This window comes from Xenopus laevis, chromosome 5S, assembly GCF_017654675.1.
Source record: "Xenopus laevis strain J_2021 chromosome 5S, Xenopus_laevis_v10.1, whole genome shotgun sequence".
Classification (NCBI taxonomy): Eukaryota; Metazoa; Chordata; class Amphibia; order Anura; family Pipidae; genus Xenopus; species Xenopus laevis.
In genome coordinates, this window is record NC_054380.1 from 16995870 (window position 1) to 17012994 (window position 17125).

The window sequence follows — 17125 nt, forward strand, 5'->3', positions numbered from 1 at the left end:
GGTTGCTAGGGGAATTTGGACCCTAGCAACATGATAGCTGAAATTGCAAACTGGAGAGCTGCTGAATAAAAAACTGAATAACTCAAAAATCACAAATAATGAAAAATGAAAACAAAAAATAAAAAAAAAAGTGTAGTAAATACTGGAAAAAAACATTTCTTAATTAAAATAAGTAGGGATGCACCTAATCCACCATTATATCCTTCAGAAGAGATTAGGCTGAATACCGAACCAAATCGGAATCCTAATTTGCATTTGCAAATATGTACTTCCTTGTTTTGTGACAAAAAGTCACGTGATTTCCCTCCTCGCCCCTAATTTGCATATGCAAATAAGGATTCCGTTTGGCCGGCAAGAAGGATTTGGCCAAATCTGAATCCTGCTGAAAAAGGCCGAATCCCGAACCGAATAATGGATTCGGTGCATCCCTAAAAATAAGTAAAAGTATGGTTACCACAATATAATTATACCACAATATAATAGGTACCCTATAATTTCCCTTTAAGGGTCACACAGGAAATTTACAGGGGTTTTGTAGATCTGTGGGCGAGGAATAAAATGCTTTATATCAATCTTGATAGGTGATTATAGTTTATTGCATTTACAAACAATAAAATGGGCGTCAAGAAAGTCCCTCCTCCCCCAAATTTTTGTGCTATAGTCAGACAAGTCAGTGGGAGCCGATTACAGGTATGGGACATGTTATCCAGAATGCTCGGGAACTGGGGTTTTCCGGATAATGGATCTTTCCGTAATTTGGGTCTTCATGCCTTAAGTCTATGGAAATATATTTAAACATTAAATAAACCCAATAGGTTGGTTTTGCTTCCAATAAGGATTAATTATATCTGAGTTGGGATCAAGTACAAGCTACTGTTTTATTATTACGGAGAAAAAGGAAATCATTTTTAAAAATTTGGATTATTTGGATAAAATGCAGTCTATGGGAGCCATTCCGTAATTCGGAGCTTTCTGGATATCGGGTTTCCGGATAAGGGATCCTATACCTGTATCAGCATTTTGGCCCCCATTCCCTGTAGCTTCGAAATACTTACACTTACAAACACCCCAAGACAGCTAAACTCCTAGGGCTGGAATAAGATGAAATGGAAAAACGGAGAGAAAATATGGAGAGTAATACAGTCTTATTTCTCTGCCTAACTGGACACTGCGACTGAGAAGAGAGACAAACAGTTCAGAGTAAAATGTAGTGTGCATACAAACAACATTACTGGGTATCTTGCCCCTCTTCATAAAAATCCCATTTGCCTGCCCTGCAAAATTAGCAGCTCGTTAATTCAGATTCCGTAGATTATTTTGGGTTTCCACTGACAGCTGTAATATGTGCAATCATAGCCGCAGAGTGCCAACGCGCTTAATTGGCACTGTCACTTAAGGAAGGCGAAATATATGAGGTGGGGGGGGAGGTATTCATTTTTCAAGTGTTTTGAAGGCCAGCTTGAATAGTGCAGACATTTAAATTCTGCATCTCTCAATCACAGATGTTTCCTGGACTTTGACATTAGAGTCCATTCCAGAGTCTTTCTGCATTAGAACCAGTCATTAATATGGAATTCTACATGCACAAGACAATGACAAGACTGCCACCCAGAGGTAAAGACACATCATGCAGTGACTAGGTTTTCCATTTTTCTATAAGTTTATAGAACTATATTCATTTACCTAACGTAACGGTGACCATCATGTCTCTTCCCTGCTTACAAGCTGCCTGCCACTGCCCCCAGTAAATTCCACATGAGTCACATAAAATCTCAGGCACACAATGGTATAGTATTATTATTATGCTTTATATCTCATTAAAAAGAGTATACATCATTCAGATCATTGTCTGCCACAGTAGAGCTTACAGTCTAAAGTCCCTATCACATCCACAAACACTATGGCCAATTTTTCAGGAGCCAAGCAACCTGCCTGTATGTTTTGGGGTGTTGGAGAAAACTGGAATGCACAGAGGAAACCCACATAGACATGTGGGGGCAGATTTACTGAAGGGCAAAGTGGCCGTCGCTAGCGGAAATTTGCCAAAAATATCATCCATAGGGACATTGCCAATTTACTAACAGGTGTAGACAACAATTCGCTAGCGAAATAGTCCGTCGCTAGAAAAGTTTCGTGCCCTATCACCAGACGAATTTTCGCTCAGGTAAACGATCATGAATTTTACAGAACGTTACCTCTTTCACCAGAGTTTCCTTCACCAGCTTAGACCTGGCAAACTAATAAGATGAAGCTACATCCTCCTCAATTTTATGTCAATGACATCATATCCTGTATGCCGGAAAGTCACAAAAGTTCTACAAAATGCTGGCGTCTTTTAATTTTTTAAAGAGGGATTGCCTTCAAAAGTTCTAACTCAAATTCAAAGATTTTTGTTTTGACATTTTTTTTTTAACCATTTGTGGGTCATGCCACATTTGTTTTAGGGTGGGCTCATGTCTAGGGCATTAGAAGATCTCTTCTAGTCTTTATTTTGCTTCCTTGGACATTTGTAATAATAAGTGACCACTTCAAGTATTTGCACCAACATCTCTAATAAAGGCAAATATATGACATATCTTTCATTATATTTCGGGAAAAGATTCACTCACAGTTTTAGACCGATTCTTACTGCTTCCGTCGAACGAATGAAACCTTATGACTCGGTAAAGGATAATTGTAAGAAGAGGTCAAACACAGATTAAGCACTGCAAAATTCCGGGTGCTTTTTATTAACACACTACATGTTTCGAGCAACGCTCTTTATGACACTTGAAAAAGCACCCGGAATTTTGCAGCGTTTAATCTGCATTTGACCTCTTCTTACAATTATCCTTTACCGAATTATATGACATATGTGTACCTACCCTATTCAAAGTGACTTAAGAGTAAGACTAGTAACGAACTAGCTCAGCAGAATTGAACACTAGCTCGCTATGAAATGAAACTTTGCCAGTGTTTGGCTGCTGAGACGCAACTTCGCATTTTAGTTAATTAGCGTAGTGGTAATGAATTTGCACCTGGTGAAGTGGTGCGAAATGTGGCGAATCAATAGCTGGCGGAAATTCAGCCTTCTTAATGAATCAGATGAAAATTGAGCGTAGGACTGGCCAGATATGGGATGACTTTGACGTAGTTGGCCAGCTTAAATATATTGCAATATATGGACAAACAATCCCTGTTTTGTTTAAAGGGTAAGGCATTTTTCAGTAGCTGTATGCACAAAATGTCTCTGTCTCAAATATATTGATAATGGGTTGAGTGCAGAGGACTCTTGTATTTGTCTATAGGAAATTCAGCCTTTAGTGAATTTGCCCCGTGGAGGGGAGAACGTACAAAGTCCAGGCAGATAGTGTCACTGTGCTGCTCCCATTAGTTGGGAAACATTATTAACTAGATGGGATATACGTATATTCGTTTTCCCAGTCTCAAAATCCACCTACTAGAATGTTTTGCCCAGGCCTCCCTCCGTGTACCCTGAACAAACCTAAACAAGTCTCAGCCAAGTCAAATTACTTTTAATTCAGGACAGGTATGCGATCTATTAACTGTATACCAATCTTAATAAATGTACCAAACTTTACCATTGCAGTACAGTGCTTTTCGTTCCTTTGGAAAACTTACCATCAGAGCTGCAATCTGAAAGGCTATCTGTAAAATCTGTAGGTTCTGCTGGTCCTATCAGATCAGATCCATCATGCACCTCTCCACCCTGAAAAAGGGTAAATAAACAAAGAAAAAGAAAGGCAATGAATCCCTGTAGGTGTGCAAACCATTTTTAGTGAGAATGTTTCTGTGCAGAGGTTCACCTGCCAACACAATGAGCGCTCTAAGGAGTGCTATGGTCAGGGATAACAGGCTAAAAGGGACAGAGCTCTGATGAAGTGCCGGTAATTCTGGGCACGAAACGCGTAGGCTGAAACTGCACTATTGATTGCCACTGTTTGTCACACTGTTTGCTGAAATAAAGCCACAATTGATGAAGCATTACACGCCTCCTAATCTATCCGGCTGAGCGCCCGTAGTGTGGAGGCTGCTGGAGGGGAGACGCGCTTCAAGGACGCCGAGTGGGTGAGCTCCGCTATTTCTCCTTATAACATTTCATAGGGACACTTTGCCCATGCACTGTGACTGAAGCCTGTACTCCATACCTTGCACGAGATTAAAAATCTGCTGCAAGGTGCAGAAAAGTTGAACACAAGGCAGTCCAGTAACATCAAACAAAATTCATTGGTATACAACAAAAAAAAAAAAACCACAAAGACAAATCAAACTTTGAAATCACTAAGTCTTTATTAAGAGATAACTTACCGAAAACTCTGATTGCTCTCCTCTTCAGAAAAGGCAATCCGGCGATCCATGGTGTGGCGCTTGATTTCTCCTTTCCTTAAAGGAGATAGCCAGGGAGGAGAAATTGAGCGCCGCGCGATGAATCGTCGCCCTGTCTGAAGAGGAGCGCAAGCGGATTTTCGGTAAGTTATTTCTTAATAAAGACTTAGCAATTTCAAAGTTTGATTTGTCATTGTGGTTTTTTTTCGCTGTATACCAACGAATTAAAAAAAAATTGATGTCACTGTCCTTTAAAGGAGAAGGAAGACCATTTTACCCTTGGGGGTGCCAAAAGTTAGGCAGCCCCAAGCGATTACTTTTATTTACCTGACACCCTGTGCCGGTGCTCCAATCAGCAGAAAACTGCACCAGCCCGGGGTTCTTCTAGTGAGCACCACGGAGAGATCCACTTCCTGCTTCTTAGGGTCTTCTCGTGAAAAAGCTGGCTATTTCATTCTACTGCGCATGCGTCTGCCCCGGGTAATTTGAAAACCGAAGAAGCAGGAAGAGGATCACTCCGTGGGGCTCACTAGAATAACCATGGGGCGCCAGGTAAATAAAAGTAGACACTTGGTGCCCAAATTTTTGAACCCCAATTGTAAAATGGTATTCCTTTTCCTTTAAATCCTGCCATAGACGGGTAGTAAATACAGGGGCTTTGCAGAACCTTGCTTGTGTTGGTGCTCCATAGTTTTCTGAACAGCATACATCCAGTCTGCCACTTATGAATAGTGCTGCCTACCTTAAAGCTAATACTAACTTTCACTGCCAGTTGGAAAAAAGCAGAGGTGGAACGCCAACCTGCTCCAGCCTGAAAATCCAGATTCGGATTTTGGGCCGAATATGCATTTGAGTTTTTTTTCAAGGAATACACACCACATGTGACATTAGCCTTTACTGAATGGAATAGCTTGGTACAGCTCTATTTAGACAAGAGATAAAAGATGGCAGAATACAGTCTTTTAAAGCAAAGATTTTACATGTTTAGTATAGAAGTAAACCGTATGTCAAATCAAACGAATACATTTCATTTTTTCCATTACTAATTAATTAATTGGCACTTAAATTGGTATAACAGAACCACACGCGTGGCAAAACAGACACATACGTGATTTTATATCATTAAGGAATTCATAACTTCTATCCATTATAATTATGAACATTACCTACCTTAAAAAAATCTTCTAGCTGGCTGCTGTTATAGAGTGCTGGGATGTTGGCAGAAAACTGGAGCAAATCTTCGGCACACTGCCTTCTCTCTTCAATCACGTTTTCATCAAACCGCCCTACAATACAAACCCTCCATTAAATGGAAGAATTAGGCACAGTCGTGTAGGACTGGTCAGATCAGGGATAATTTTGAGTAGAGTCTCTACAGAACAGGGACACTACTCAGCATTCGTAGATGGGTGTACATTTCCCCCTGAATTTGCAGAGTAGGTGTAGATTCAAAATTAGATATTTATTTAAAAAAGCATAAGCAAAAATTATTTAGAAGAAGTCTATTGGTTGGGCACTGGCAAGTCACTGCTTCTGCCTTATATTGTTGGTCAGGGTATTATCCCCACTGTGACATCTTGATTGACTGGATGAGAACAGACTCTGGGACAAGTGATTCTTGGGGATTTGGAGCTACACTGTGGTCAGCCTACCTGCCCGATACACTACCACACAATGATTGTATACTAGCTCTCCACCAGCATGGCTGGGTTACATATTTATTTTCTTGGTTAACTGATTTTTGATGCCTAATTACCCATAATACCAATGAGACTGGGATGGGATACATAAGTCCAGCTTCTGAACAGATAAAAGGAAGATTAAAGAAAGAAGAAAACAAATAGATCAGTATTCACAAGCCAAGGAACCCTGTGTCAACATGTTACAAAGAGCGTTAAGGTGGCCATACACAGAGATCCGCTCATTTGGCGTTCACCAAACAACCGGATCTCTCCCTGATATGCCGACCTTCAAGGAAGGGCCCACGATCAGATCATATGAAAGCAATACGGTCAGTCGGATCATGGAACTGCATTATCGAAAAAGATGCGGTCCGCGACAGGATTTTTACCCCTGCCCAATTGACACCTGGCCGACTCTCTACCAGATATTGATCACGGAAGCCCGTCGGAGTGCCCCAAACAGGGGCCAATACGATGCCGACTCAGTCTGTCGGCAGCTTTTATCGGCCCGTGTATGGCCACCTTTATCTGTCTTCATTCAGGAGTTAGGTGTCAGATAAGAGGGCTCCTTTTGCCTAGAAGAGATATTAGAGCTCACTCTATTTAAATCACCAGACACCATGGCTCTCTACATGCAGGATTTTTGCAAAAAGCAGTTATTTTGTTCGATTTTTGTAATGGAATTAGTTATTTGTGAGCTCTTAGGGTCTGTCCACACGTGCAGATTTGGGAAGATTAGTCGCCAGGCGACAAATCTCTTCTTCACGGCGACTAATCTCCCCGATCTGTTTTCTGCCGGCTAAAATGTAAATCGCCTGGGAGCAGGTACATGGAGCGCTTCATTTTCCGAAGTCGCCTGAAGTTTCCTTTGGAAGCAATTACGGGCGACTTCGGAAAATGAAGCACGCCGTGTGCCTCCCCCAGCCGATTTACATTTTAGCTGGCGGAAGGCAGATCAGGGAGATTACTTGCCGTGAAGAAGAGGAGATATGTCGCCTGACAACTAATCTCCCCAAATCTGCCCGTGTGGCCAGACCCTAATACATCTGCTAGGAAAGGAAGCCCCCCTATAAGATATATTGGATCATTCATCTGACACCCAACTCCTGCATGAAGACAGAATGAAGAGAAACAGATGCAGAGATTGTGATAGTGATTATAAACTTGATTATTGCAGAGACAATGCAGAATTTTAATTGATTGTATCTAGAAAAAAAATTTATTTCAGTATGAGGAAGCTTATATTAAAATTTTCATTTTCGAGATAGTTCCCCTTTAACATTGATTTCTAATTGTTACAAAGATCAAACCTCCACGCCAGGCAATAACAGCAAGGTTACAAATGAAAAGTTAGACAATGGCGACAGGGTCTGTTATCATTTCTTTACAATGCCTGCCTCCTGTGGTTTCTTTCCTTTGAGCCGGATGGAAAAGACTTCGGTGGGAGCATGTGGAGAGAGGGGAAACAACAAGCTGCTTTCCCAAGGGGGGCCTTTGTGCGGCTCTACATAAATATTGATATTCTGACTTTAGACGCGTGTGGTTTGTTATCAGAGTATGTGGGAACCAAACAGATTAAGCAAACACTCCGGCCAACGTTAGACAAACTGAGGGGGGGCTCTTTGATGTGATGGATTTTGTGCCCGGCCCCAAGCTGTAGGCTCTGTCTCATAGGCACCTCTTGGAAATTAAGCAAACCACTGAGTACTGCAAGAGATCATCAATTCACCCCTTTTAATTACAGAGAGTCAAACATATGAAATAAGCAATTGCCCAAAATCTCTCCCTAAAAAGTCTTTCAGATTCCCCCATATCAGATACACTGCAATAGGTGCAGTTATCCCTAAAATTATAATACAAACTACATTTTTATTCATTGTAGGTTTTGAATAATTGAATGTTTAGTTATGCAGCTTTCCCGTTTGGAATATAAATGGTTACCTGGTTACTAGGGTCTATCTTTCCCAAGCAACAGTTTGAATGTCTGCAGTAAATACAGGTATGGGACCTGTTATCCAGAATGCTTGGGACCTAGGGGTTTCTGGACAACAGATCTTTCTGTAATTTGGATCTTTATACCTTAAATCTACTAGAAAATCCTATAAACATTAAATAACCCCAATAGGCTGGTTTTGCTTCCAATAAGGATTAATTATTTCTTAGTTGGAATCAAATACAAGCTACTGTTTTATTAATACAGAGAAAAAGAAAATCAATTTTAAACTTCTGTATTATTTAATTTTAATGGAGTCTATGGGGTAAATTTATCAAAGAGTGAAGTTCCGCCACACTAGAGTGAAATTCCGCAACTCTCCATTCATTTCTATGGGATTTTGAAAGGCGTATTTATCAATGGGTGAAAGTGAAATTTCACCCTTTGATAAATATGCCTTTAAAAACCCCATAGAAATGAATGGGAAGTGGCGGATCTTCACTATTAACTTCACTCTTTGATAAATATACCCCTATGGGAGACTTTCCGTAATTTGGAGCTTTCTGGATAACGATAACAAATCTCATACATGTATGTAAAATGTATTGCATATGTAATATAAAGGCTAGGGTAAGAGGCTCAATAGACATGAACATAATTAAAAATGAAGGCCATTACACTTAAAAGTTAATTCTATGGTGAACTGCTCCTACTACTGGCAAACATATACAATGGATAAGATACTTGACTACATTGAAAAACACAATAATATGCTATGAATATGGTTTTTATGTGTTACAAATGAAGCCAAACTAATTTAATTGCCTTTTATGAGGAGGTGAGCAGTGACCTCGATTCAGGGATGGCAGTGGATGTGATCTGCTTAGACTTTGCTAAAGCATTTGATATAGCGCCACACAGAAGGTTACTGGTTAAATTAAGGAATGTTGGCCTGGAACATAGTATTTGTACTTGGATAGAGAACTGCCTGAAGGATAGATTACAAAGAGTGCTGGTATATAGAGCATTTTCCAATTGGACCAGTGTTAGTGGAGTACGACAGGGCTCTGTACTTGGTCCACTTGTATATCAATGACCTGTAGTTGTGTGTAAAAAGTAGGGTTTCTATTTTTGCCGATGACACTGAATTGTGCAAAACCATTACTTATACACCAAATGACAGTGTGTTGGGGGTTTCCTTAATTGAGAAGGATCTGGGGATTTTTGTACATTCTGTGGCTTTTAAAGCAAATAAATAAATCAGCTTGTTTATATAAACTATAGTAGTGTTTCTGAAGTAAACAGATCAGTTTTACCAGTGCAGAGCAACAGTACATGATAATTTCTTTACTTTAAAATACTTTCATTTTTTGTGTTACTGTTCCTTTAAGAATGATATTAATGAGCTTTGATATTAATGAGCTGGAAAGAATGCAGAGAGAGACTATCAAGGTTCAGGTTGTTTTTCTCTCAGAAAAAGATGCTTGTGTGGGGATGATTACACTTTACAATTACATTAGAGGACATTATAGACAGATAGTGGGGATCTTTATCCCATAAAATGATCAACACACCAGAGGCCACCCCTTCAGATAAGAGGAACAGAACTTTTATTTGAAGCAGAGTAGGTGGTTTTTCAGATTGAGGACAGTAATGTTGGGAAATGGCCTGCAGGGTGATGTTGTGAAGATAGATTATGGTCACATTAAAGCCTTTAAGAGTGTCTTGAACTACTTCTTAAACAAGTATAATATTAAAGGCTATTGTAATACAGGTATAAGATCCCTTATCCGGAAACCAGATATCCAGAAAGCTCCGAATTACGGAATGGCTGTCTCCCATGGACTCCATTTTATCCAAATAATCCAAATTTTTAAAATCGATTTCCTTTTTCTCTGTAATAATAAAACCGTAGCTTGTACTTGATCCCAACTAAGATATAATTAATCCTTATTGGAAGCAAAAGCCTATTGGGTTTATTTAATGTTTAAATGAATTTCTAGTAGACATAAGACCCAAATTACGGAAATATCCGTTAACCGGAAAAACCCCAGGTCACAAGCATTCTGGGTAACAGGTCCCATACCTGTACTATAAACTACAATTAGCATAGATATGGGTACGGTATATACATTTTATATATGGATGTACGAGTGTATATAAGTGCATTGGGGTTCGTTTGGAGTGGTAAAACTTGATGGATTTTGATCTTTTTTTGATCTTTTTTCTTTTTGCTCAGGACCTGGGATTTTCCAGATAAGGGATCTTTCAGTATTTTAGATCCACATATTTTAGCTTCCTAAAAAATTATTTTAATATTGAATAACCCCAATAGAATTGTTTTGCCAGTCTATGGGAGATTGACTTCAGAACTTTCTGAATAACAGGTTTCCAGATTATGGATTCTATACCTGTATATGATTGGACTAAAAGGCAACATTTTTTGCGAACTCTCACACACAAGAGACTTTGTGACAACAAAAAAATTAGTGTGTGACAGGTTAGAAGATGCCAGGCTCACTCCTAATTCAATCAGTTTCACAGTGAAGTTTAAGGAATATAACAATGCTGGGTATAGCTGGGTATAATCATATAAGAGCTTAAACTATAGAGAAATATAAACTTATAGAGGTATGGATCCGTTATCCAGAAAGATCTGAATTAAAGAAAGGCCGTTTCCCATAGACTACAATTTTATTGAAATAATCCAAATTCTTAAAAATGATTCTTAATAAAACAGTAGCTTGTACATTAAACTAAGATATAATTAATCCTTATTGGAAGCAAAACTATACCTCCCAACTGTCCCTTTTTTGGAGGGACAGTCCCTCTTTTGACAGCTCAACCCGCAGTCCCTCATTTGTACTGGAAAGTCCCTCTTTTCTCTGCACTGAACAGCCAGAAAAAGAAACAAAGTTTCTCACTTAATTGGCTTTTAGCAGAGAGCCCAGAACAGCTAACAGGTGCAAATAAGATACTTTGTAACAATTTTGAGACACAAACACAGTTTAGATAAGGAGAAATATTTTCAAACTTTCATAACCTGCCAAATTTTGTAAAACAAACATGGTAATTATGGGGTGTGGCCACAGAAAGGGGTGTGGTCAAAAAAATTGCTGCACTACGTGCGGGAAAATTTTTTTTGTCCCTCTTTTTACTTCCAAAATGTTGGGAGGTATGGCAAAACCAGACTATTGGGCTTATTTAATGTTTAAATGATTTTCTAGTAGGCTTAAAGTATGAAGATCCCAATTATGGAAAGATCCGTTAGCTGGAAAGCCTCCGGTCCCTAGAATTCTGGATAATAAGTTCTATACCTTTATTACATAAGAGCCATGAATATGTTGTAAATAATATTCTTATAAATAGTCCTTAGTGGTGTCATTTTCAGTTGGTGCTTAGTGATGTATGACTCTCTTTATTGCAGGTATGGGACCTAGTATGCAGAATGTTCAGGACCTGGGTTTTTTCGGTATAATGGATCTTTCTGTAATTTGGATCTTCAAGTCTACTAGAAAATAACATGAAATAAACCCAATAGGCTGGTTTTGCTTCCAATAAGGATTAATTATATCTTAGTTGTGATAAAAGTACAAGCTACTGTTTCATTATTACAGAGAAAAAGGAAATCATTTTTAAAAAATGTAATTATTTGATTATAATAAAGTCTATGGGAGACAGCCTTTCTGTAATTCAGATCTCATACCTGTATAACAAATAATGCAACCCTGTTGTAAAATATTAGGATGTTGAAAGTCACCTCAAAGTTCATTAGAAAGTACAGTGACAGCAGTGATTTTTAATAGCTATATATTTTACAATGGGGTTGAGTGCATTTTTTAATTCCCAGCAGCAGGCTCAATTTCGTTTTGTCCTGAACCTTAAAGTTACAGACTGAGAAAACCAACACTGTTAAAAGACACATTCAAATTAATATAATGCACTAATGAAGCCTGACCACGAAGCCTCAAAGCTTCAAACTTATTTTATTTCTATGTAATGTTTGGCCTTGCAGGTCTGCACACGCTGGCCTTCTCCAAACCAAGCAGTCAAGTCAGTAAATAATAAAGAAGACCACTAGAGGGAGAACAATTTCATTATGTTGACTGCAAACACTTCAATAATGAAAGATCAATTTTACATGTAAACAAAAATTACAGACCAACAAAAGTGTATAAATATTGTATGAAATGACTGGCCCTTCAGCTACATTTTCTCAGCTTGTATGAATGCATTACACAGCACAGCTGTTACATTTAGGGAACATTATTTAGACCCTGGCCCACCTAATATATATATATGGGTTAAGATGGCCATACATTGATATGATTTACTTATGACATGTGGCACATGTATAGCAGCTTGCCACAGTGTTACTTAATATTTTTAAGGGTTATTAAGGACACACTTCCCTTATTTTAACCAAGTGATTGAAATGTAACTCTATGGGGCATATTTATCAGAGAGTGGAGTTAGAGATCACCACAATCCTCTACACTGAAATTCCACCACAATCCATTCATTTCTATGGGATCTTTTCAGGCATATTTATCAAAGGATCACCCCTTGATAAATACCCTTTTAAAAATCCCATAGAAATGAATGGAGAGTGGTGTAATTTCAGTCTAGAGGACTGTGGTGATCTCTAACTTCATCCTTTGATAAATATGCCCCCATGAGGGGGGCTATTTTGGGCTACTTAAAAACCAGAGGCATAGAGGGCCAACAGTTTGGTGTAAAAATAAAAACTGTATAAATAGATAGGCTGTGCAAAATAAAAAAATGTTTCTAATATAGTTAGTTAGCCAAAAATGTAATGTATAAAGGCTGGAGTGACTGGATGTGAAACATAATAGCCAGAACACTACTTCCTGCTTTTTCAGCTCTCTAACTCAGAGTTAGTCAGCGACTTTAAGGGGGGCCACATGCAGTAACGTAACTAGAGGGGGGCAGGCCCTGGCGCATGACGCGCAGCCGCACCCCCGCCCCCTCCGTACGCCCGGAACTGCACGGATTCATTGCGTCGAGCTGCCGAGGCCCTGGCACAATCGCACCCCCTGCTCCCCCGGTAGTTACGCCACTGGCCACATGGGACATAACTGTTCAGTGAGTTTGCAATTGATCCTCAGCATTCAGCTCAGATTCAGAAGCAACAGTTATGACCCATGTGCCCCCCCCTCAAAGGAGAAAGAAAGGTTAAAACTAAGTAAGCATATCAGAAAGGTCCACCTAAATACACCAGTAAACCCTCAAAGTAAAGCTGTATCAGACTTCCTGCCTTCAGTTTAAACCTCCTTGCCCCGGCATGAGCATGCTCAGTTTGCGGCTTCCTCTCCCCCCCCCCCCCCCGTTCTTGCTGTACTCTGAGCCCAGAGCTATGAGTGAGCAGGGAGAGACTCAGGCAGGAAGTGATGTCACACCAAGCTAATACTGCAGCCGCTATCCTAAACAGAGAGCTTCTAGAGTTTTTTTACTCAGGTATAGAAAAAACCCCCATTAAAGGACCAGTAACAAAAAAAAAATTTACAAAAATTTGTTTCTTTTTAACGAAAAAATAACACCAAGACAGTTTTCCCTTTGAATTCGCAAAGCTTTTATTAATAAATTACTTCTTTGCTTGTGCTCCTGTTCAGAAACGCTGACAGGGCGACGATCCATCGTGCGGCGCTCGATTTCTCCTCCCTGGCTATCTCCTATAGAAGGCAGGGAGGAGAAATTGAGCAATGCACAATGGAACATCGCCCTGTCACAGTTTCTGAAGAGGAGCACAAGCAGAGAATCGGTAAGTAATTTCTTAATAAAAGCTTTGCGAATTAAAAGTGAAAACAGTCTTGGCGGGTTTTTTTTTCATTAAAAAGAATCTAATTTAAAAAAAAAATAAAATAAAAAAAAGAAATAAATGTATCTTACTGGTCTTTTAACTTCCTGCCATCCCCCCTCTCCACACTGTGTCTTAATTAAAAAGAAGCCTCTAAATAAAACCCTGACCTTAAACAGAGCAGCACAGCGGAGTACCCGGGCACCATCTTCCGGACGTTCCCATTCTTTTGGGTCTGAACGCATGGAAGCATGTGCAGTTGAAGTAAGATTCCTGGCTAGGCCCAACTGCACATGCTCCCACAGGCTCCGTGATGGCGTCCAGACCCGTATAGTCTACTGTGCTGCAGTTTAAAATAAGGGTTTTTTTTTTTTCAGGGGCTTCTTTTTAACTAAGGCACAGTGTGGAGAGGGAGAGGGGTGTGATGGCAGGAAGTTAATTGGGGCTTTTATTACAAGGGGGTTTAGTTCTCCTTTAAGGGTATACTTTTTATGCACATGGACTAGGGGGGGTGACTATTATACACAGTTTCATATCGTAAGCTTAACAGAGAAGGAAAGGTGAAATCACTGGTGGGCCAAATGTTAGGCATCCCCAGGCAGGTGTAGTTTTTAGCAATCAGGAGCACTGGCCCAGGGTATTAGGTAAGTTATTTTAATCACTTGGGGGTGCCTAACATTTGGAACCCCCAGTGTTTTTACCTTCCTCAAAAGAGGACATGACCAAAAAATACTCACCAAAGAGTTTTGCTTTGGCAAATGGGGGGAAGAGCTCTTGTTGTTTGAAGAGATTTTTGTGTATTTGCCAGAGATCTATGTGTAATTTCTTGAAGTCGCTGTATCGCTTCCAAGCAACTATCTGATGGGGTAAAAGGAAAAAAATAAATTTTTATAAGCTACCAGAAATGAGAAAGATTTCCCGTACATCCTGATATTATTGGCTCAGCATATATTTACTGTTGGTCTGGACGCAACCATGAACAGCTATACTGATCAGATAACACAGAAAGTATTCGACAGGCCAAAAATCAATGTTATTGCTTTATTGTTGCAGCAGGTAGGCTGGAGGCTTGCATGTCACTCAATGCTGCCTGGAAACCCACATGATGAAATAGAACCACATCAGGGAATTTACAAAACTGGTGTACGTTTTTAGCAACAGAATAGTGTCCGTTAGCAACCAATCAGATTTTATTATTATGCAACAGTTGATCAGTCAGAGCCTTGGGGGCAGCCATTCAAGCACAGGATACACAGTAGATAACAGATAAATACTACTACAGTTTATATAAACAAGCTGCTGTGTAGCCATGGGGGCAGCCATTCAAGCACAGGATACACAGTAGATAACAGATAAATACTACTAAAGTTTATATAAACATGCTGCTGTGTAGCCATGGGGGCAGCCATTCAAACACAGGATACACAGTAGATAACAGATAAATACTACTATAGTTTATATAAACAAGCTGCTGTTTAGCCATGGGGGCAGCCATTCAAGCACAGGATACACAGTAGATAACAGATAAGTACTACTATAGTTGATATAAACAAGTGGATGTGTAGCCATAGGGGCAGCTATTCAAGCACAGGATACACAGTAGGTAACAGATAAGTACTACTGTAGTTTATATAAACAAGCAGTTGTGTAGCCATGGGGGCAGCTATTCAAGCACAGGATACACAGTAGATAACAGATAAGTACTACTATAGTTTATATAAACAAGCTGCTGTGTAGCCATGGGGGCAGCCATTCAAGCACAGGATACACAGTAGATGACAGATAAGTACTACTATAGTTTATATAAACAAGCTGCTGTGTAGCCATGGGGGCAGCCATTCAAGCACAGGATACACAGTAGATAACAGATAAGTACTACTGTAGTTTATATAAACAATCTGCTGTATAGCCATGGGGGCAGCCATACAAGCACAGGAAACACAGTATATAACAGTTAAGTACTAATATAGTTAATATAAACAAGCTGCTGTGTAGCCATGGGGGCAGCTATTCAAGCACAGGATACACAGTAGATAACAGATAAGTACTACTATAGTTTATATAAACAAGCTTATGTGTAGCAATGGTGGGAATTGAAAAAAAGTCTATATGGCACAGGTTAAATAGTGGATAACAGATAACACCATTATGTTCTACAGAGCTCATCTGCGGTGTAACCTGAGCGCTTTCTCCTTTGAATGGCTGCCCCAATTGCTACGCAGCAGCTTGTTTATATAAACTATAGTAGAGTTTCTGAAGCAAACTCACCAGTTTTACCAATGCAGGGCATCACTGAATTTTCTTTGTATTACTTTAAAATACTTGCATTTTTTGATGTTACTGCTCCTTTAAGGTCCCATATAATTCACCACACCCCCAGTGAAATCAAAACTCTTGGAAGATTAAAACAAAATCATACCCCAAATACTTATTTTGCATAAAGAAAAAATATGTTATTCTAAAGATTATCCAGTTAACTTGAACTTTTAAAAACATGAAATAGGACAGAAAATTAACAACAAAATGAATTACCTCCTGAACATCCTCAGGATTCTTCCTTGACACAATCTGAAAATGGAAATATAATATTTAATGAATAAAACTCCAGTTATAGCAGTGCAAAGACAAGAGGTGTGTGGATATATACAGATAAATAGTGGAAGACAGATATAAGTGTACAACCAATCAGAGCTGCATGTTCGATTTAGCTGGGGAATAAAACTTTCATCAATTTTATCAAACCCGAAAATCGATTTTGTTTATAACTGGTGATTCAGACTGTAAATAAGGGAAGTTCTTAACTCACACTAATGCGCACCTGACCCTAACCCGCCCGACCCGCGGGTTTCAGGCCGGCCCGCACATCACTAAACTGTTTCCATGGTGTGAATTCTGAAAGTCGAAAATTCAAATTTACCATTCGACCCTTGATAAATCAGCCCTTAAAACATAAAAATTTATTTCAGTTTCAGACAGTTATTTCTAGTCCCGCTGCTACTATTGTCAGTTTTAACAACAGGACTTTAGATCATGCAGATGTACAATATGACCAAAACGCTGAAAACAGAAAGGTCCATTTAAATAAAATATCATTTGTACGTTTTTCAGTTAAAAATTGAAGCTCATGAATGGAGAAGGGGTCAGGTGGGCATTTTTGAACCTAAGAGATTCCACAGAACTCTACACCCAATTGGATTGGCCTATACTCTGTCTGCTTCTCAACCAGGCCAACATGGAGAAAGATTTACTCAAACAAACTTCAGCTCTACATATTACAGTGAGAATCACTACTGCTTGTGCTATGATACACATTCAAAAGAGCCTTTAACCCTGTACTAAATAGCTCAACTTCTAAAGCAGCTCTGT

At 39.3% G+C, this 17125-nt stretch overlaps 1 protein-coding gene across 2 annotated transcripts in view; it reads right to left on the reverse strand.

Annotated features, from left to right (window-relative positions):
• The window catches only part of rps6kc1.S (ribosomal protein S6 kinase, 52kDa, polypeptide 1 S homeolog), an 86728-nt gene that overhangs the window by 66044 nt on the left and 3559 nt on the right, over window positions 1-17125 (reverse strand). For both annotated transcript variants that reach the window (XM_018264995.2, XM_018264996.2), the window contains exons 3-6: window positions 16292-16327; window positions 14497-14617; window positions 5497-5612; window positions 3622-3709 (exon numbers count right to left, since the gene is read on the reverse strand). In XM_018264995.2, coding sequence (XP_018120484.1) covers window positions 3622-3709; window positions 5497-5612; window positions 14497-14617; window positions 16292-16327 — 361 coding nt within the window. The remainder of the gene's footprint in view (window positions 1-3621; window positions 3710-5496; window positions 5613-14496; window positions 14618-16291; window positions 16328-17125) is intronic.